We start from the raw sequence: 22,240 nt of genomic DNA, 5'->3' as shown, positions 1-22,240 counted from the left end.
CTTCCTCATCTGCAAAATACCCATTAGAAAGAAAGGAAACAGCTTAGATCACTATATTAACTGTTAGCTTCCTCATCTGCAAAATACCCATTAGAAAGAAAGGAAACAGCTACTCCCTCCGTCCCATAATGCAAGATGCTTTTTGACACTACACTAGTGTGAAAAAACGTGTTACATTATAAGGAGGAGGGAGTACTTTCTAATCCTGACGTGCAAGTTCAAATTTTTCCACACCTAATCAGGAATATGTTTCAGACTCTCTTTCTCAATAGTCTTTCGTGGTTCCTTTCTGCTCCATGTGTTTCCTGAACTTAGGGAAGTCATTCCTACAGCGCTAAAACGTGTCTAGATACATCCGTATCTAGACAAGTAATCAGGCGGAGGGAGTATAATACTACCATCACACGATATTCTCAATGACCAACAATGAGACAAAATTTGTATTAGTCAACAATGATACAAACTATTAACTGTTAGCTTCCGCATCTGCAAAATTACCCATTGGGAAGAAAGGAAACAGCTACTTTCTAATCCTGACGTGTAAGTTCAAATTCTCCACACCTAGTCAGGATCATATGTTTCAGGCTCTCTTCCTCAGTATTGTCTTCCGTGGTTCCTTTCTGCTCGGTGTGTTTCCTGAACTTAGGGAAGTCATTCCTACAGCGCTCTGGTACAAGTCCTTCAGCCTATGGCATCATGATATCATATAAAAGCAGTTCCTACAACCATGATTACTTAAGTTTACATAAAGAGGCTGGTCATGATATAGCAACCAACCTTGGCATACTGATCACGACTGTAACAACAGAAACTCCAACAATAAGAGGAAAAACTGGGGCTGGGGTCAGTTCCTGCAAGAGATAGCAATTAGATGATACATAAACACAAAATTTAGGAACACGTTAAAGATTTTCCAACAACAAAACATATAAATGCATGGAGTACAAAGATATCTTTGGTTCTGGTTAAATAAAACCTTGAAATTTTCTACTGTATCATTCATTTGCAGACAGGCAAAGGAATGGTTTCAAAAAGCTAATTTCTTCAATTCTTACCTCAAATTTCCCAGTTTGAGAAGACAAACAAATAAAGTATATGTCATTGTGATGCAATGCTGACGCAAGTGCATGAAAAAGGTTACCTGTTTGTGATGCCGCTCTTCCAGTTTATATTTAAGAGGACCAACATGAATCTGAGGTTGCTTTTCTAGGTCAACTTCAACCAACTCAGATTCAAATATATGGGTATGTGATGGAAGGCCAGACCGAAGCTGAACAAAATGCTTTCCTTTGGGTAAATTTCTTACTTCGACGTGGTAGGAAAGAGGAACAGGAACTACAGATTCTATTCTAGAAGGGTCAACAGCTGATCTAATTTCAACAGATAAATGTGGCTGCAACATATCAATGTCATTTCCTTCCACGTGACAGCTCAAAATTGTTGCTTCTGGGCGTTCAAAAACCACAAAACCAATACCAGAGATGTCCTCCTCATCGACCTGATTAAAAAAAAGAGCAGTGCCTCTGTCATTAGTGACAAGATTGCAGTACGCAAATGTGCACAAAGGACATCAAGAGTGACTTACATCAACTGATACAGATTCTGGTGAAGCACGCTCAACTGCTGCCAACCTGAGATTATCTTTTGCAACTACTCTTATTGAGTAAGATGAGCCAGGGACAAGTCCTCTCAAGCGGAACCTACCAAAAGAATCTGTAGTAGCTTCCTCATAATAACCTCTTGATTCAGATCTAGCTTCAACAAAAACACCTTCCTTTGGTTGGCCAGTTAACAGTGTAACAGAACCCATGGCACTACATTGAAAAGCAGGTTTAGGTAGTAGCATAAAATTGGTTTAGTGAAAAAGCGTGTGCCAGAACTGCTATATTGATTAATTTAGAACTTCGTGAGCACATTCGCGTCATGTGGGAATCATGCAGGAAACATAATTTCAAAAACATTAGTGGTAGGTCCACTGCTGCACTTCAGCACTCATACCGAGTATAAAAGTTACATTTCCCAGAATAACACTAGTAATATTAAATGTATTACTCCTATTGTGTGCATACAGCTAAATATGAGGGCATAACCATGATTATTTGAGTGGCCTCTTTAGAACTGGAAAATTTCTCAATGGTATATATGTTATCATCTCGTGAGCATTACATAGCCTAATTGATACTCAAATATATGTGCATGAATTATCTGCAGACTGTGAGATGGTTCCTTTCAATAGATGGCAAAAGATGGGAACAAATTAGAACATGCATGCAAATCAAATTGCATATGTTAAAAATCAAACAAACCTGAAGGCAACACGGGTTGCACGGAACTCAACCGCTCTAGACTCTCCAGAATTGAGATCAATAGCAACTGTTGATGGAGTAAATTTATATTCCTACAAGAAAACCACCAAACCATCAAGGGCTCTCCAACCAATAAACTTGTATATGATGCCCAATTACAGTTATGTTGTGCAGTGTATATGACATATCTGGTAGTGTGCCAACATAACTATCATTATATGCCCACCCAGCTTTAAAAAAAACTCAGAAAGTAGTGGAAACTCAAGGGGATGCAGCTCAGGCTTTCAAGGACAGGGTTATTAAGGAGGGACCTTGGGAGGAAGGAGGTGATGCAAACAATATGTGGATGACGATGGCGACTTCCGTTCTAAAGGTGGCTTCAGAAGAGTTTGGGGTGAGGGGAAGTAAAGTGAAACTAAAGATGCCCAGTGGTGGAACGATGTTGTCCAGAAGGCTGTTAAGGAGAAGAAAGACAGTTTTAAACGCCTACACCTAGATAGGGGTGCAGACAACATAGAGAAGTACCAAGGCGGCAAACACCGCAAAACGAGTTGTGAGTGAAGTGAAGCAGCACAAAGGTTGTGGAGGAGCAACTCCACCTTGCTGCTACAATGTGTACAACACAAGTGTTGAAGGAACAACTTCAACGTGCTGCGCTAGATATCGCTCTAGAGGCGATTGTAGGCCGATATGGCAGCAAGAGTTCAATCCAGAACTCCTAGAGCACAAGATCTACTCCAAGATCTTACATAAGAACAACAAGTTCTATTATAGGTAGTGGGTACATCGTCTGGTTACAAAGTAGAGGAGAGGACCTCTATTTATAGGGTTTTGGGAAGCCTTCACATACTTCTACTTATAGCTGGAACAATCTAGAAAACATTATTTAGGATTCACCATTCTACTCACAGCTACTTATAACTAGGGAACTCTAGAAACAGTAGGTAGGGTAAAGAAAAGAAAAGAAATACTACACTAGAGTGGAAGTATCTAGAAGTAGTCAAACAGATCTGGCATGTGTTTTGTTTTTCTCATCTATTGTTCCTCATCATTCTCCCCTGGTTGTTTGGAACTCGCCCTCGAGTTATCGTCGTAGAGCACTTCTTCTGGATGGTAGAGAGTCAAGTCCGCAGAATTTAAGTGTTGGATATGCCCATGTCGCTTGGAAGATCTATCACATATCATTTATATTCCTCGTGATAGAGAAGGGCCCATACCTTCGTTGCCTAAGCTTCCCCTTAACACCTAAAGGCAGCCTCTCTTTTCGGAGGTAGACCATAACCTTATCACCAACTTAGAAATGATTTTGGCCTCCTTTTGCAATCAGCAAGTTGTTTATATTACTGATTTTGTGCTTCCAAAGCACCACAAATCTCTTCAAATAACCCAGTGTAATTAACAACAAAGGACAATGCTGATTTTGAGTTTCCCTTTGATGGTAGCTTCACCAGGTACACCACATGTGTTGGAACTTTAGTGTAGACAATGGAAAAAGGGCTCCTTCCCGTGGATCTATGCTTGGAGTTATTGTAGGAGAACTCTGCAGGAAATAAAGCCAAATCCCATTCTCCCTTTTTTTCTCCATAAATGCAACAGATCGGATTACCCATAAACTTGTTCACCACTTCCAACATGGCCACTAAGTTGAATGGAGTTCTCTAATTAGTTTGTCACACAAAGAACTTCTTGGGATGCACAAACGATCATTTTTCAAGAGATAGCCATCCTGCACCAAATAGTCGTCACCTAATGGTTGGCCCCTGATGTGCTTCACCCAAACATGGCCAAAGTCTTCATCATTCTGATACAACTCCTTTATTTGATTCATGCCTGGAAGTTCAGCCTCAAAAGAAGTCAAGAGGCATGCACGACGACTCAAAGCATCAACCACTCGGTTAGTTGTCCCAGATTTATGCACGATGAGATAGTTAAACCTCTCCAGATATGTTGCCCATCTCGCTAGCATGCGGTCAACATGCTTTTGATTTCTAAAATGCTTCAAGGATTGATGGTCACTATATACAACGAACTCTTTAGGCAGCAAATAAACTTCCCAAGTTTTCAAGGCTTTGAAAACGGCATACAATTCTTGTTGATAGGTACTCCATTTCTGTCTAGCTTCTCTTAACTTCTCACTATAGAAAGCAATGGGCTTCCTTTCTTGAGATAGAATAGCTCCAATGCCTACTCCACTTGCATCACACTCCAACTCAAAAGTCTTGTTGGAATCAGGTAGCACCAAGACAGGAGCTTGTGAGAGTTTTTGCTTGAGCTCATTGAAACTAGTTTCAGCCGCTTCTGTCCATTGAAACTTCCTTTCTTCAGGCACTTCGTAATTGATGCCATGATAGTGCTGAAATTCTTTACAAATCGTCTATATAAAATTGCAAGGCCATGAAAACTTCTTTCTTCAGGCACTCCGTAATTGGTGCCATGATAGTGCTGAAATTCTTTACAAATCGTCTATATAAAATTGCAAGGCCATGAAAACTTCTTACCTCAGAAATGGTCTTTGGAGTTGGCCATTCTCGGATTGCTTCAACCTTGGGAGTCATCAACACGAATACCGTCACATGTTATGACGAATCCTAGGAAAAGAAGTTGTGTTTGCAGGAAAACACATTTCTTCAAGTTGACGTAGAGCTCATTTTCGCTTAGTACTTCTAGCACCTTCCGAATGTGATCAAAGTGCTCGTTCTCATCCTTGCTATAGATCAAGATGTCATCAAAATAGACCACAACAAAGTGGGATAAGAAGGGTCAAAGGACTTGATTCATCAAGTGCATAAAGGTTTGCATTTGAGAGTCCAAATGGCATGACTAGCCATTCAAACAACCCTTCTTTTGTCTTCAAGGCTGTTATCCATTCATCCCCGGGTCTGATACAGATTTGATGATATCCACTTCTTAAATCCAGCTTTGTGAACACTCTTGCTCCACTAAGCTGATCTAACATATCATCCAAACGGGGAATAGGGAACCTATACCTTACAGTGATCTTGTTAATGGCTCTATTGTCCGTACACATGCGCCAAGGAAACCATCTTTCATTGGCGCGAGCAGGGCTAGTACAGCACATGGGCTAATACTTCCTCGAATTGCCCCTTCTGCAGCAATTCCTCCACTTTCTACTTCAATATATCATGCTCTTTTGGGCTCATTCGATAGTGTGGAAGATTAGGAAGACTTGCTCCCGGAATTATGTCGATTCTATGTTGAATTCCTCTCATCAGTGGCAGGCCTTGTGGCTCTCCAAGTATGTTATAAAATTCTGCTAATAAGCCACGTACCTTTGCTGGAATTTCAACAACCACGTGCTCTTCTCCTTTTACTATAAGTGCAGCACACAAATCTGCCTCCTTCAAGTCTTCCATACACTCATTAGAGGTGTGGGAGATAGTTAACATACTTTTCCCCTCCTCCTTAGAGATATTACGATCAGTTTTATTTGGTAGAACAATGATCTTTCTCTTGTTCCAAATGAAAGAGTGAGAATTTTCCCTGCCCTTGTGTGCAGTATCCACACCAAATTGCCAAGGTCTCCCACATGGCTGGCGTCCGCGTCCATATCGACTACGTCACACAACACATTTGAGCGATAATGCTTGCCCAAAGGAAGTGGCAGTTGCATTGTTTGGTGATCCTCGTATTCACTCCTTTCTTGATCCATCCAATAGTGTAGGGATTTGGATGATCATGGGTTTCAAGCTTTAAATGGTTCACCAACTTCTGGGAGATAAGATTATCCCAGTTGCAACTATCAACCACTAATTTGCATACCTTGCCATTCACCGTGCATTTGCTCTCAAATATTTTCTTCCGTTGTGTGTCGTCAGGTTGTGGTGTGAAACATAAGAGACGCTCAATCACACATACACCTCTTCACCTTCTTCTTGACAAACCTCTTGTCCCCCTACATCTTCAAGTATTCTTCCTCGTCGCCTTCACCATCATGGATAGTTGCGTTAACGAATTTCCCTTGTGGGCAACCGCTAGATATGTGTCCCTCTTCACCACATTTATATCATTCTGGGCCTTCATTGGACTTACCCTTGCCTCTAGTTTGCTTCGGGATTGGTTGTTTTGCCTTAGGTGGAGCGGGCTTTTCTTCCACTCTATTAGGGTGATCCCTACACAAGCCTTCGGTATGAGAATATGGAGGATATGGAGTCTTAGTTGTCTTTCTTGTCCTCACAAACCTCTCGGCCTTTAAGGCTAGAGCTTGTACTTGATCAATGGACCAGATTTGTTGCATCATCAATCGATCTTGAATAGCATCATTGACACCATTGATGTACCTTACAACTTGTTGATCTTCAGTTTCAGCAAGGTTGCACCTCACTTGAAGCCTTAGAAACTCCTCCGTGTAATCTGAAACAGTCATATTTCCTTGAGCACAATTTTAGAATTGGATAAATAGGATCTGATCATAATCAGCTGGTAAAAATCTCCCTTTCAAAAGGCTTTTCATTTGCCGCCAAATTCTCACACGAGGTTCTCCTCTCAACCTGCGTTCTTCTTGAACACGATGCCACCATGCACCGGCTCCTCCTTTCAGCTTGTACGCGACCAAAGGAACTCTACGATATTCCGGAACTTCCATGACCTCAAAGAAAGTCTCCACTTCATATAACCAATCAAGGCACCCTTCAATATCAGTATTTTCATTAAAAGTTGGGATCCCAGCTTTCACCTTGTATGTATCCCTTGCATATGTAGGGTTTGGTACTCTCCAATAAGCATAGAGATCAGGTTCTTCAAGGGGATCATCATATTCTTCACCTTCAAAAGCTTCAACATAAATTGGCCTCCTTGAAGCACGTTGAACAACACGTTGTTGTGGCAGTCTTGCTCCAAGATTACCTCTCCTTCTTTGTTAAACATCTTCTTCTTTAGATGAATCTCCTTCATTGGCAGTAGGGGGGACACCCTTTCTTATCATCCCAACCAGGTGGTCAAATCTCCGATTAAGATCTTCATGCAGCTCTTTGATTTGTTGTTCTGCAACATCCATCCTCTCCTCCAATTGCTCCATTGCTTGCTGCAGCTTGCTCTCGAAGAGGAAAGCAAGAACGATTATGGGTCAACCTGACGCTGATGCCACCTGAAGCAGCACAAAGGTTGTGGAGGAGCAACTCCACCTTGGTGCTACAATGTGTACAGCACAAGTGTTGAAGGAACAACTTCAACGTGTTGTGCTAGATATCGCTCTAGAGGCGAATGTAGGCCGATATGGCAGCAAGAGTTCAATCAAAAACTCCTAGAGCACAAGATCTACTCCAAGATCTCAGATAAGAACAACAAGTTCTATTATAGGTGTGGGTACATCGTCTGGTTATAAAGTAGAGGTGAGGCCCTCTATTTATAGGGCTTTGGGAAGCCTTCACATACTTCTACTTAAAGCTGGCACTCTAGAAAACATTATTTAGGATTCACCATTCTACTCGCAGCTACTTATAACTAGAGAACTCTAGAAACAGCAGGTGGTAAGCTAAAGAAAAGAAAATAAATACTACACTAGAGTGGAAGTATCTAGAAGTAGCCAAACAGAACTAGCATGTGTTTTTTTTTCTCATCTATTGTTCCTCATCATGAAGCAAGGGGTCGAGCATATGAGGACCTCTACCAGTGTTTAAACACGAAGGAAGGCGAAGGGGACATGTATAAGATGGCCAAGATCCAATAGAGGAAAACAAGGGATGTCAACCAAGTCAAATGCAGCAAGGATAGAGCAGATTGGCTTCTGGTGAAGGGTGAAGAGATCTAGCATAGATAGCGAGAGCACTTCAACAAGTTGTTCAATAGGGAGGATGAGAGCTCTACCATTGAGCTGGACGACTCCTTTGATGATACCTACAGACGTTTTGTGTGACGAATCCAAGAGTCTGAGGTTAGGGAGGTTCTAAAAAGGATGAAAGGAGGCAAGGAGATGGGCCCTGATTTTATCCCAATTGAGGTGTAGAGAAGCCTTGCAGACATAGTGATAGTATAGCTAACTAAGCTTTTGAACCTCATTTTTTGGTTAAACAAGATGCTCAAAGAATGGAGGCGGAGTAGGTCAGTACCAATCTTCAAGAACAAGGGGGGGGGGGGGGGGAGGTGTTCAAAGTTGTACTAATTACTGTGGAATTAAGCTTATGAGCCACACAATGAAGCTATGGGAGAGTCATTGAGAACCACTTAGGCTTTGTTCGGTCGTCGGGGATCCAATCCCCTAGTGGATTCAATCCGCCTAGGGTTTGGGTGATCCCCACCCCGTCACCCAATCCCCACTAATCCTTTCCTGCATAATCCCTGTCTACGTATAGTTGTTCGTTTATACCTCTCTTGGCAGACGAGCTGGAAGAATAGAAATTAAGGACAAGGAGAGGGGAAAGAAGATGGCAAGATAATTTTTGGGAGGAGCGGACGCCAAAGATGGGGGTCGCTGCGGGCGCCGCCGTGCTCGCACCGCTGCACCTCGAGATCGCCTTTGAGCTCATGTCGGGATGGAAGAAGAGGGTCGCGCCGAGGATCTACTGCTGGGGAGAGGAAGGTGAGGTAGAAGGCAGCAGCCGGTTTTCAATGGAGGTTTGAGTTCATCTCTCCGGCTCCTTCCCCGCTGCCGCCGCCCCTCTTCTCCTTTTTCTTTCGAGACGAGACGAGACGTGGTTTTCTTCCACGCGGAGGAAGAAATGGCTCAAAACCCGGTGGAATCCCTGCGCTTTGGGGGGGGGGGGGGGGGGGGGTGGATGGCAAATAAACCCGTCCGGGTTTAACCAAATATGCATATAAGCTAAGCGGGGGTCCAACCCCTGCAAGGGTAAAACCAACGGGGTTCGAGACAAAACCCTCCGATCCCGGCGGGGGTGGGGACTAAACGAACGAAGCCTTAGGAAGAATGACAAGCATGACAAAATATCAGTTTGGTTTCATGCACGGGAGGTCGACCATGGAAGCCATTTTCTCGACAGGACAACTTATGGAGAGATACAAGAAGCAATAGGACTTGCGTATGGTGTTCATTGACTTGGAGAAGAGAAGGCCTGCGATAAGATACCACATAATGTCATGTGGTGGGCCTATGGAGAAACACAAAGTCCCAACAAAAGTACATTACCCTTATCAAGGACCTCCATGATAATGTTGTGGCAAGTGTTCAAACAAGTGATGGCAACAAAGATGACTTCCCAACTGAAATAGAACTGCACCAAGGATCAGCTTTGAGCCCTTATCTTTTTTGCTTTGATGATGGATGAGGTCACAAGGGATATACAAGGATATATATCCCATGGTGTATGCTCTTCGCAGATGATGTGGTGATAGTCGACAATAGTCGGACAAGGGTTAATAGAAAGTTAGCTGTGGTGACAAACTTTGAAATCAAAAGGCTTTAGACTTAGTAGATCTAAAACCGAGTACATGAGGTGCGGTTTCAGTACTACTAGGCATCATGAGGAAGAGGTTAGCCTTGATGGGCAGGTGGTACCTCAAAAGGGCGCCTTCCGATATTTGGGGCCAATGCTGCAGAAGGATGGTGATATCGATGAAGATGTAAGTCATCAACTCAAGAGTGTACCACAAAAGCTAAAAGGCGTGTTATATAGGACGGTGATTAGGGGTGCAGAGCGGCGCCCGAACCCGTCCCGCTTCGTATGGAAGAGAAAAAGTTAGTTCTAGCTGGATCGGAATGTGCTAGTTCAATTTGTTCTAGCTTCGGTTGTTGGCGGGTCTTGGCGGGACGCCGCTTTGCACCCCTAACAGTGATTCGACCTGCGATGTTGTCTGGTGTTGAATGTTGGCCAACTAAAAGGCGACATGCAACGGTTAGGTGTAGCAGAGATGCGCTTGTTGAGATGGATATGTTGCCACACTGTTAGAAATAGACTACAGTAGAGGAGCAGAAGGGAGCTGGGGCTGAACACAGGATAGTTTTGATTTCTTGAAGTTGTTGCTTGTATTGCTGCACTCAGCTCTATTGAACATGCTTGATCCTGAAACCTGAACATATAAATGCATATAAATGCAGATTTTACGTCCATGTGGTGGACAGGCCACCCCTCATGGGTAGCAGAGTGAGAAGCCAAACGGACTCGAGGTGTGCTATGGGGGTGAAGACTTCATCGAAGTCGATCCCGGGCTGCTGCACATAACCTTTGGCGATGAGTCGTGCCTTTTGTTTGACGACGGCGCCGGCCTCGTTCTTCAATTTTAAGACCCAACGCAGGCCAATTGGGCGATGGTCGCGTGGTATGTCTACAAGCTTCCGGTGTTGTTCCGCTCCATGGCATCCATTTCTTCCTTCATGGATGCACGCCATGATGCGTCGCGCTCAGCCTTGGCAAAGGAGCTTGACTCTCCTTCACACACAAGGTAGAGTGTGTCATTGACGAGCTCGCTTGATGCCTGTCCATGAACAGGGTTGCTGAATATCACATTGGCAATGCCACGGTAGTGCAACAGTGTGTCATCATGAGCTGCGTCCAGCCACTCGTTTTCATTGGGCGATGGTGACACAAACTCAGGTTGCATAGGTTGTGGAGATTGTCTTGGTGAGATGGCTGTGCAGCAGGAGATGGTGCAGGAACAAGGGAAGGTGCTCCCCCTGCAGCTGCACTTGGTGTGGAAGGAGCAACTTGTTGGGTCTTCGTGATGATGAAGTCGCTGCATGGTGGATCTGAGCTGACAGCCGTCCAATCCCAGCCGGCCTCTTCATCGAAGATGACATCATGGGTGATATGGACACGCTTGTTCACTGGATCGTATGCGCGATAGCCCTTAACGCGCTCGTCGTAGCCGATGAAGACCATGGCGGAGCTGCGGTCATCGAGCTTGCAAAGCTGCGGGCGCACCTCCTTGAGGTACACCACACCCAAAGGTGTGCAGGTGCTGGACAGCGGGCTTCCTCCCGTGCCATGCCTCAAATGGTGTCATGCCAGCCAGACTTTTGGTGGGGGCTCGGTTCAGCAGGAAAACTGCAGTTGTGACCGCCTCCCCCCAAAATTCTGCTAGCAGCTTCCTTTGTTTCAGCCGGGCACGAGCAATGGCGACCACCGTCTGATTCTAGTGTTCTACCGACCATGCAGCTCTAGCAGTTTTTTTTTTTGAGTTGCTGGTACATGCAAAAACCAAACTGACTACTGCTGTCTAGATGCATACACTACCTTACTAAGGAAGCTCCACCCGACCTACTACTACTCCCTAGCTAAGTAAATACTGCTAACACACACAAGAAAGGGTTGGGTCCGAAATGATGATATACGTGATAGTGTTGGGGCATCACCGACTGAAGAAAAGCTTGTCCAACATCGTCTAAGATGGTTTGGGCATATACAACACAGGCCTACTGAAGCGCCAGTGCATAGCGAACGGTTAGACTATGCTGATAATGTCAAGAGAGGTCGGGGTAGACCAAACTTGACATGGGAGGAGTCAGTAAAGAGAGATCGGAATGACTAGAATATCACCAAAGAATTAGCCATTAGCTATGGACAGGGGTTCGTGGAAATTAGCTATAAATGTGCCAAAACCATGAGTTCAAGATCTTATGGGTTTCAACTCTAGCCTACCCGAACTTGTTTGGCACTGAAAGGCTTTGTTGTTGTTGCAATCAGTTCGAGTGTGAATTGTGAAGCGAGCAAGTCTACCTGGTGACGAAGTCAAATAAAGATCAGGAAGACTAAAAAATCAACAAGTCATTGATTTTTACAAATTAGTATCTTCTTAGCCAAGTGACCCTTTGTATCCTCGCCACATTAAGCTTGAACTATAAATATATCTCTCCCTATTCTTTGATATCCGTATGTCAGAAATGTTGAGAAGTTAGTTCACTCGAGGCCTAGAGAGAATCGGATATTATTTCAGATGAAGGCTATCAAAACTCACAGCTAAGAAATAGGATGCAGTTTGGTCAAGGTCAAGTCACTCAAATGTAGACGTCAGTACATGTTACGAGCAAATAAGACAATAATTATGAATATTTTATGACGTCATATTAACATATGAACAACCCACTGATATATTTAGACACATTGTTGAAAACTAGTAAAATCTGATGTGAAGATTTCAGATTATTTAGAAGAACTGTGGTACAGTACAAACTAGAACAGAGAGTGTGAATAACAACAAAGTACCTTAAGAAGAGCGCGGAGATAATAACTCCTAGGAAATAAGTTATCGAAGCTGAAAGTTCCACCAGAACCACTGACTGAGTTTTTTCTGTAACCTCCTTCACCACTCAAGGATAATAATACTGCCGGTAACATCTCTGTATCATTTTCGCCATAAATATGAACTAATATCTGACCAAGTTTCTGACAAGCAAAGCTGTATGGGCCAGTTTGCTTGAGATGATAGCCAGCCTGAAGGAAGGAGTGATATCAGATATAGGATATTAAAGAAAACACACGTTTTTGGTTGCTGATTCTAAAAGTTCCCTTCCCAGTTGTGGTTAAATGTAACTACGGCATACTATATTGAACAGTGCACTGTTTAAGCTTGAATGAACAAGACTGGAACCACTTCTGACTAAGCAGTTTACAAGAAATCACATTGACTAGTCTAGTGCAAAGGTAAATAAAATAAAGTGGTGCTCCATGCAAACATCACTTGCTACGTCTTTCTTATTTGAAAAAAAGAGTGACTGGAAAACAGTTTGTGAAAACTGAGAAATCATGCTAATACACTGTAGTTCGGTACACAGTTGCAGCATATGACCATGAAGTCAACACCGGAGGTCAACACCCTAACGATTACACATAATGTGTGTGCAGAAAAAAGTATAGACCTTTGAGGCTTCGACTTCATATACTATATCCTCATACAAGGGCCCTGCAAAGAATGACCCATCGGAATTTGTCTTTGTCTCTGTTGCTATATCACCTTTCTTCAGCATCGCATACTTGCTATTTCCAGCTGCCAGAATCGTGATACGAACATCAGGAGTTGCAGGTGACACTGATCCTTCAAGGTATAGACCCATTTTAGCAGTGATTGAAGGAACAGCATCTTGGCATCCGCTTGCAGACACTGAGAACTGCAGTTTAAATATTAATGATGGTTTCACCATTCAAGTTCAGAAGTTTTTTTTAATAAACCATCGCTCACCTGATGCCGTGATGGATAAAATAGGATTTTTTTCCTCCTAGTGCTGTATTACAGAAAAGTATAATAGATCAATAATCGAGAAAGGGAAACATACAAAACAAGAGTTAGAGGTAGAAGGAATTTGCAACTATTGAGAAATTCTGACTGTTGGTGCAAAACCAAAAGGACTACGAGTAAAAATTATACCTGGAATCACGAGGGACAAAAATGAAGTCTTCCCCAAGATCAGTCCAAGTAGAGTACTCAAAAACAGTAATACCATTTTGATAACTCTTTGCAAAAACAGGCATGGTAGATATTTCGTCGATAGAGCTCCCATTACTCTTGAAGGCATCAACAACGATATCTTCTAATAAATCAATCTCTTCCAGAGGAGAGCTTATGTCCACATGGATTTCACCTCTTACAAGATACTTCTTTGCACTGATGTGAACCAACTAGGGGGGAGGGTAACTTTTTGCATTAGGGTGCCAAACTGAACTTTACATGGATAAAGATAAAAACCAAAGTACATGAGCAGCTCACCACTGGGTTCTGTGTATCAAACACAATAGGCGAGGTCCCAAAGGAAATGCAAGAATTAACTAAATAAAGCTCATGTTGCCCAGGAGTTTCGATGCACATTCTTTGTGACCCTTCCTGTGTAGGATAAAAAGTGGACGGATTAACAAAAAATTGTATTAATTCAAATATATTGTAGATTTAATAAGTCCAAGTATGGACCTTTATCAACAATTCAAGTTTAGAAGAGTCTGGTTGACGAATGTATGCTTCAGTGTCATGACTTGAGACTAGCTCTATCCAATAACCCTTTTGTACAAATACAATATTTGTCACATCATCATTACCGACATCTACATCCAAGGTATTTTCGTCCCAGCACCAGTCATCGTTTGCAGGAGCCTTGGATGAAGAATGTTTCACCTAGAAGGGATTTTCACAAAATAGCCAAGAGTTTAGACAGAATAGTGAAAATTCAATATTGTTGATCAAATTACAAGATTTTACCTCCAGACGATATTTTCCAGGAAATACTTTTGTGAACACAAAATTAGCATTATCTTGCTCCAAACTGGTTGTCTTCGTTTCATGCTTGACACCCCCAGCTAATCTAACAAGCAAGAGCAGAATATTTTGGTTGCATTTCTCTTTGCAGAGGATCTTACCATGAACATTGACTTGTGACTGTTTACAAAGAGGTAATACTCAGATACAATCAAGTCAGAGTATCCATCAACTTGATGAAAGTTAAATAATGTTGAAAAATCACCAGAATAGGTGAAGAAATACTCATTTACCTGAGAGAACTCAACATCAAGCAACGGGCACTTGACATTGACATCGATATATCCTGGAGAAAACAAAAGATTGGAAGAACCTTCGGAATCTACAGGTAACACAGATAATCGGTATTCACCAGTAGAAACCTGCATATTGCAAGAAAGGAAGAAGAACAGATAATTTCGTCATATAACTTTAAATTGAGTTACTTGAATGAATGAAATAATGCTGGAGCTCACATCACAAGCTGGTTTGTGTAAGATCAGACCAAACTTCACAATGATATAAATAACCATTCAAGGCAGGTCTATGCAAAATTCCTATTCCTACTCACACATAGAACACGGCTAGTGGTAAAAAAAGGCTTAGTACGGCATCCCAATTTGCATTACATTTGTTCAAACTGTAAACATTGAAGATAATAATGCATCTAATAATTCTGAAGTGAGACATGTTCAAATTGCAACATACAGTGCACGAAACTATGTTCATACAAAAAAGTAGCAAAAAGGAATGACACATCATTAGCTCAAAGTTTATTTCCAGCAACAAAACAAGAAATAACCATGTACCTCAAAGCAGAATCTTCCATTTTCGCTGACAATTTTCCTCTGCGGCTTTACATTTTCAGGCCCATGTGTTAAAGTTACCTAACAACCCCACACAAATTGTAAGGATGAAGTTTTCATGGTAATCTCAATGAAACAAAAGACCATATCAAGATATTACCATGGCTTTAGAGTTTGGAGTTACTGTTTGAACAACACCACATACATCATATCGAACTGATTTGATATCATCAATGCTTTCCATGTTTGGCAAAATCTAATGAAAAGGACAGTATTTAGCCACAAAGGGGAAGCTAAGGCACTTGATCTGGAGATTTAACAATTTAAGGTGTTCCCTCAATCAGGCACTTTTTACCATGAAGTTCTCCAAACGGTTGAACTTATAATGATCCTTCTCAGCAACTATATCATACTTCTTGGATGTAACCTACACACAGGCGAAAAGATCAAAATGACAAGTTTAAACTCAAAAATATGAGGTAGCATAAGTATCCTTGTTTCTTTCTTTACATGAGAATTAGAAGAATTAAGTGCTTGCAAAGACAAAATTCTGTACCTTCTATTTCAGTAATCTGCGTATCCTAGATCCTGTCATTTTATGACAAGAACTAACAGTAAGAATATACAGTTTTCTTAGTGTCTGTTGACCAGATTGTGTTTTAAAGCTGTCTAGTTTGAAGATTTACTAAAAACCAGATGAAGGGAAATTGATGTTGGCTACAGTGCCACAGTCATGTTGAGAAAACTTTCAACTAAATTGTCCAAGACTTGAGTTCTATTTGGACTTTTGGAGTATAGACATAAAATTAAAAACAAGAGGGCGTAATAAAGCAGTAAATGGTGCAAGCCATTGTTCTAAAGACTAAACGTCCAAATGTTCCACCCATACCAAGATAATACAATACAAAGTTTACTGCTTCAAAGGTAGTAAATTGCTTGCTCTTAGGAGTTTTAGTTTCCAGCAGTACATTTGTCCATTCCTTTAATCAAGAAATTTGCAGTTCAAAAAATGTTTGCAATGTGACAATTTGTGCCATAACAGATTAGGGTGTTTTACTGCAAAACAGTAACAGAAACTAAACTAGCTTATATGTTAGAACTACTAGGTTCTCTCACAAGGATCCACTCACTGTTTTTCTCTCATAACAAATGCACATATGACACACATATGCACTTACATTCGTTCATGCTTGAGGGGCTACATCCTGCCACAAACTTATCTTACATAGATGGATACATGTCCTTATATATGACTTTACAAACCGACCTATAGCTCATACAACTCATGTCCTTCAGTCAATGCATCCAATGTCCAGCTTAGGTGCATGCATGCATTGAGCTTGCCATTACCTTTTCTACTTCCTTATCAAGATAACAAGCAGTCAAAAGGATTGTGACTGTTCCTACCGTCATATTAGAGATGCCTTGCCTTCTTTCTTGCTGTAGAAAGTCAGCTGAAATGCAAGCTAGTGCACATTTATCTGCATGCATTGCATCACCTCATGCATGCAGCACCAAATTACCATATGACAAATTAATGCTAACATTCTAGGCTTGTTCATAAGAGAAAACCTAGACGTGCTCTGTTTGGAACCTCTCATATAAGTTTGGAAAACGAATGTCCTCACCCGGCTGATTTGAGAATGACGTTGAGTCGCCTACGGAACCAACTACATGTTCAGGCCTACCACGCATGCTTTCTTGTAAGCACGCTTAGGACGTGAGTCGTCCCCATGGGCAGCTGATTCCTGTCCACGATTGTCCTTAACTTCGGGTGCTTCCACACACATACACACCTGTTAATGTACTGCTGCTGTGTACTAGTGCTCTAGTAGTACTAGCTAGTAGATACTGCGGCTGTTTTTTTTTCCTCGAAATGGAGGCATAAGATCAGCCCTAAGACTCGAGCAAAGAGTAGGGACAAGAAGAAGTGGAAAAGAAGCTGTGCAGAATTTGCACTACCAGTCTGTCCAGCATAAATGCTTCGGGCAAAACCTTCTGGAAGCAATGGACTGTATGGTCCTAGGGACCAGACTGTCCAGTCTGAGCAACCAGACTGTAGATGGACGGTGCGCGCGGCCTAACTCTCCGGACTCAATGGACTGTCCGGCCCTGAGGACCGAACTTCCGATCGGCCGCTGTTTACACTACCACAGTCTGGTGCGTCAGACCGGAATCAACCGGTTTGCACACCAATTCAGGCTAAGAAGCCCATGTAGCCCACCGGGCCCGTACCTATTGCGCAACCTCCTCTCAATTTTTAGGGCTAGCAAAGCATATACTTAGAACTTGAGAGAGCTTTGCTCCTTATATCTCCTCCTTTTTGGTGTCAACTGATGGGTTTGGCTCTATCTTCACCATCGGCCTGCAGCTTGCCAGCCTGCAGCTTGCCTCACAGACATCACTCGTTGTAAGACATCACTCATGGTAAGCCGGCTCCTCACTTCTATGGACAAAATATGGATTTAAGTTCTCTCCTGTCATTGCATGTTCTTTTTCATGTGCTGCTTACGTTTATCTTTTCATGTGCTGCTTACGTTTATCTTTTTATGTTGTGTGCATGGAGCGGACGAAGGCGACAAAGGGCGGTGTCGACCCCTGAGAAGACGATCCGAACGGCAAACACAGACACGAGCGGATACGTTTATTTTGCAACAAAGGGCATGTCGCAATTGAAACAAGGCTCTTATTGCAGAAGGGCACTATTGCAGCCTCGCAAAAAAAACTGCGACAACACCTTTGTTGCGAAAAATTCTGCAACAATACCTCTATTGCGAAATTTTTCTGCAATAAGACCTCTGTCGCAGAAAATATTGCAACAGCTCATTTGTTGCATAGATGGCTGGTCACTTGGGTAGATAGGATGGGCATCAGCAGCTCCATCCAATAATCAGGGACCCGGTCGGTCTTTTTCTCTTATCTGCTCCATTCAATGATCTGGGACCGGTCTGTCTTTCTCTCTTATCCGCCTGCCAACGTGTACCGTTGCCCTGCCACAAATGGATGTTCAATTGTTGCAAGACTTTTGATTGATTTTGATGCGTTCGCGAGAGAAAATGTTTTTGTTGTATGTGCAGTTTTCATGTTGCAGCAGGAAGAATAGTCGAGCAACAGCGGTGGCATGCTGCAAGCTGGGGCATACGATGTTGCATGCTGAGACGAAGATGCTGCAATGTCGGGTCGATGACGATGCAAGTGAGTACAAAGCTGCAAGGTAGGTCCACCATTGCTGCAAATGACGGAATCACGATGCTGCAAGTCCAGTCCAGCGACACTGTGAGCTGGACACGCGATGCTGCAAAGCCAGCTGCCGCGGATGCAAGCCTGACAACACTGCTCCAACAAGCATCTTCGTTGGAGACCGTAGCTCACGCTGGAGCGACACCAGCAAGTACCAAACAATAAGAAAAATGTTTGGAACTATGCGCATGCACACGATAAAAGATGAATAGTTTTGCATGCATGTGTTAAAATGTTGCAGAAAAAAATTGACGGTGTTGTGGCAGCGGCATAGGAACCGTACTTCGCCGTTACATAGCGTGGCTGCTACACTTTTCAGTGGGCTGCAGCTGTTTGTGGCGAGCGGTGCATGAGGTGGGATTAGAGGCTGGGATAGGTAGACTACACAGAGTAGAAAACCGGGATTAGAAAGGTACACCACATTGGCTGAAAACTGGTCACGTATCCAACTGATCAAATGATCAATTCAACCGCGGTTGAGCTGGCTGATCCCGCGCATCTAAGTTATAACGCACTACTTGCAGTTCCTATAGCATACATTCTAGCCTCTATACTGGAGTTCAAACTTTTCTGTTGTTTTTAGTAACTTTGTTATTTTTATCGTATTTTCCTAAATTTAATATATAAGAACCAACATAGCTAATTTTGGTCAACAACCAATCTACGAGCCCTCAACCAGCTTGAATGACTAAGCGGACTAGTGGTGCTAGTGATCTGTACACAAATAAACCATGCTATACCTTGAGATACAAGTAAAGATACAAATAAAGAGAAAAGAAACACCCTAGATAAACAGATGCACTAATTAAAATTCTGATCAGATAACAGTACCTGATCAAGTCTGTAATACCCAAGATTATCTGTTACAGCTCTCAACTGACCATCGACTATAACCTTGGCACCTTCAATGCCAGCACCATAGCCATCAACAACATGTCCACCAACAGAAAACCCAGTAACCTAGCAAGATAAATGTGGAAAATTGGTGGAGATCAGGTTTGCATACAAAGAGCAAGGAAAATAACTACTGAAGCTGAATGTGCACAAACATGTTCAAAATCACAGCAAATAAAGAACATGTTCAAGCTCAAATTGCTTAAGCAGCTGAAAGTTCTCAAGTCTAGGTTGTTACAGTATATGTGGATTGCACTAGCCCTTTCCACAAGTTCTGACTTTTGGTTGCGTTGGCTAGTGCATGAAGCTTAACATGGTATCAGAGCTAAGGTCTTGAGTTCAAGTCCTAGCTTTCGCAATTTACCTAAAAAATTGCTGCTACCCCCCTTTGTGTCCACGTATAGGCCTCTTGAGTCATACATGAGTTTCGCGCGCCGTTGGTCTCTTCCGATTGCACGTGTTGACTTGTCTTCCCCGTCACACGTAAGAGGGGGTGTTACAGTATATGTGGATTGCACTAGCCCTTTCCATAATTTCAGACTTTTGGTTGCGTTGGCTAGTGCATGAAGCTGAACATAGGTTAAGCTATCACGTTATAGCACGGTGCCCATGAATTGCTGCGAAAAAACATCTAGAAATGCAACAAGGACCATAGGCATGGGGGTCGCCGGAAGAGCCTTAGTGTCTTACAACCGTTGTGTGGTCTCGGCAAGAAAATGAGGGTGAAAACCCAGGGATATGGGAGCAACAAAAACGACCATTAGGTGGTATTACAAGGTTCAAAGAGAGCAAATTTTAATTTTTCAAACGAGGAACGTTGGGCAGTAATGAGATGTGGAAAGAGGACAGCAATCAAGGAAGAAAACCGCAGGAGAATGGAATCCTCCGTTATGCCAGAATAAATAAATTGCTCGATGATGCATGCTACGATATAGACCGAGGAAAATTGGTTTAGTGGGGAAAGCTAAAAAATCTAGAGCAAGATTCTGCATTAGGAGTGGCTTTTCACATTTGTCTATTTGTGCCAATTAGAGGAATGTTGGTTCCTATGAGAGTAACAGCCCGTTTGGATGTAGGCATTGGTGGCGGGAATTCGTAATTGGCATTGGGCTGACCCGAATGCAGCTGTTTGGATGGCCTAGACATTCAGGCGTGGTATTCGGGCTCAATATTGAAGCGTTTTTCTGAACACACGCACGGCCCTCCGCAAATTCAGACCCCCAGAGTTCGATATTCCCTGGAATCGTTCGCCTCGCTACCCCTTCGTCATTCCCTGCACGCGAAGAAAAGAGATCGAGGTCGAGGCCAGCCCGCTCCAGCAGCCGTCTCCAAGACCGGCGGCTTCTCCGCCGAATCAAGGTGGACGCCGTCCCCTACGCTCTTTACCCATCCTCTTACAACCCCTCCGCACGCCTACCCCACGCACGCCAAGGATGCAACAATGGCCAATCACGCGCCTTTCTGTGTCCTACTCCACGTCCGGCAATGGCAGCAGCCCCTCGCTGGCCGCCTCCGTCAAGAACTTCTCCGCCGTGCTGGTGCTCTCCTCTGTGCTACTCTATTCGGTGGCCACATCCCCAGGGCGAGACGACCCAGGCGGAGCTCGATGACGGCACTCCTCCGGCCATCCCCACCTCGCCCCCATGCTCCCCACCTCGCCCCCATGCTTCCCCCGTGCACCCTATCTAGCTCCGGTGTGATTCGCCATGCCCCGTATCTCCCCGGCATGGGATCTGCCTTGGCTGGAACAGGTGGCGCGATGAGACCGACTGGAGATGGGCTGCTAGTTCGGCTGGAGATTGGCGGCGACGTCGAGTCTGGCAATGGAGATACAATGTCCAGCAACGCGTGTGTGGCTATGTGTGCAGCATTGCTTGCATGCGCTGCTGCATGAACATTCATTGCTCTGTTCATACTTCATACACTTGTACATGTGCAATTCAACATCTGACCATCCAAACAAGAAAATTGTGGCTTATGATGGATTCCAGGTGCCAAATATATGACCATCCAAACACTAAAATTGATATTGAAGCTCTCAATGTCATGGATATTTGGCATTAAGTCAATTCAGTTATTCAATGCCATGCCTTTGAATGTCTACATCCAAACAGAGCATAAGAGTATATTCATTTATTTTTGCCTTTTGCAAGAATACAGGTCCCACGTTTGAACATAATAGTGCATTTTTTATTGATTGCGAGATCTTTTGCATGAGTGGTGATCCCACATGTGAAGATGAATATATTTGTTTATTTGATTCATTTGTAAGTTACTTGCCCCACATATACTATGCCCAAGAAAAAATGGAGGGAGAGTGAACTCACCGACAACTCTAGACTTTACAAGTAGGAAAGATATTTTGTTTATATCCATGAAAGTATACATGCTAATCAATTAGTGGTAAACTTCAAGTAACATCTACCCAGCTTTAAATTATAGGTAGCCCTCTTGTCAGCCATCCTCGCAAAAATAGCTTCATCCATAACTTTACAGTCCAAATTATGAGATGTATAGTAAGTTAAAAATTACCTGGAATTTTTGGGGGATTGTCATGTGACTATGCTCAAGGGAAACATGTAATGAAGAAGGTGAAACATCAAAAACAGTGTTTTCCCCTCTGTAGTATGGCAACAGATCATAGCTACCTGCAAAATTATACAAGATAATGAAAATTTCTATGCTTGGTGTTTACACATCACCTCACCTTCACAAGCATTATAACACGTGAAAAATGTCGATTAGCAACAGAATTGCAATGCTAATAACGCATCAAGTAACTTTAGTGCCATAAATAAAAATATGAACTCATATTTACAGCATTTGGAAAGGGACCATGTGAAGGAGTGTCTACAACTTGATGCA

The 22,240-nt window shown here is 42.9% G+C and overlaps 1 protein-coding gene across 2 annotated transcripts in view; it reads right to left on the bottom strand.

The window, feature by feature from the left end:
* Window positions 1-410: 410 nt before the first annotated feature.
* Window positions 411-22,240, bottom strand: part of LOC109767058 (uncharacterized) — a 31,021-nt gene continuing 9,191 nt past the window's right edge. For both annotated transcript variants that reach the window (XM_020325811.4, XM_073510406.1), the window contains 18 exons: window positions 21,908-22,023; window positions 19,313-19,441; window positions 15,597-15,668; window positions 15,402-15,497; window positions 15,245-15,322; window positions 14,690-14,818; window positions 14,400-14,576; window positions 14,115-14,315; window positions 13,917-14,030; window positions 13,578-13,828; window positions 13,392-13,434; window positions 13,072-13,320; window positions 12,419-12,646; window positions 2,307-2,398; window positions 1,586-1,814; window positions 1,142-1,498; window positions 778-851; window positions 411-686 (listed from right to left, as the gene is read on the bottom strand). In XM_020325811.4, the coding sequence (XP_020181400.1) occupies window positions 581-686; window positions 778-851; window positions 1,142-1,498; window positions 1,586-1,814; window positions 2,307-2,398; window positions 12,419-12,646; window positions 13,072-13,320; window positions 13,392-13,434; window positions 13,578-13,828; window positions 13,917-14,030; window positions 14,115-14,315; window positions 14,400-14,576; window positions 14,690-14,818; window positions 15,245-15,322; window positions 15,402-15,497; window positions 15,597-15,668; window positions 19,313-19,441; window positions 21,908-22,023 (2,741 nt within the window). In that variant the 3' untranslated portion in view covers window positions 411-580. The remainder of the gene's footprint in view (window positions 687-777; window positions 852-1,141; window positions 1,499-1,585; window positions 1,815-2,306; window positions 2,399-12,418; window positions 12,647-13,071; window positions 13,321-13,391; window positions 13,435-13,577; window positions 13,829-13,916; window positions 14,031-14,114; window positions 14,316-14,399; window positions 14,577-14,689; window positions 14,819-15,244; window positions 15,323-15,401; window positions 15,498-15,596; window positions 15,669-19,312; window positions 19,442-21,907; window positions 22,024-22,240) is intronic.

The sequence above is a fragment of the Aegilops tauschii genome, chromosome 3 (assembly GCF_002575655.3).
Source record: "Aegilops tauschii subsp. strangulata cultivar AL8/78 chromosome 3, Aet v6.0, whole genome shotgun sequence".
Lineage (NCBI taxonomy): Eukaryota > Viridiplantae > Streptophyta > Magnoliopsida > Poales > Poaceae > Aegilops > Aegilops tauschii.
Note: the sequence above shows the minus strand (reverse complement) of the source record. Positions and strands in the feature narration are given on the sequence as shown.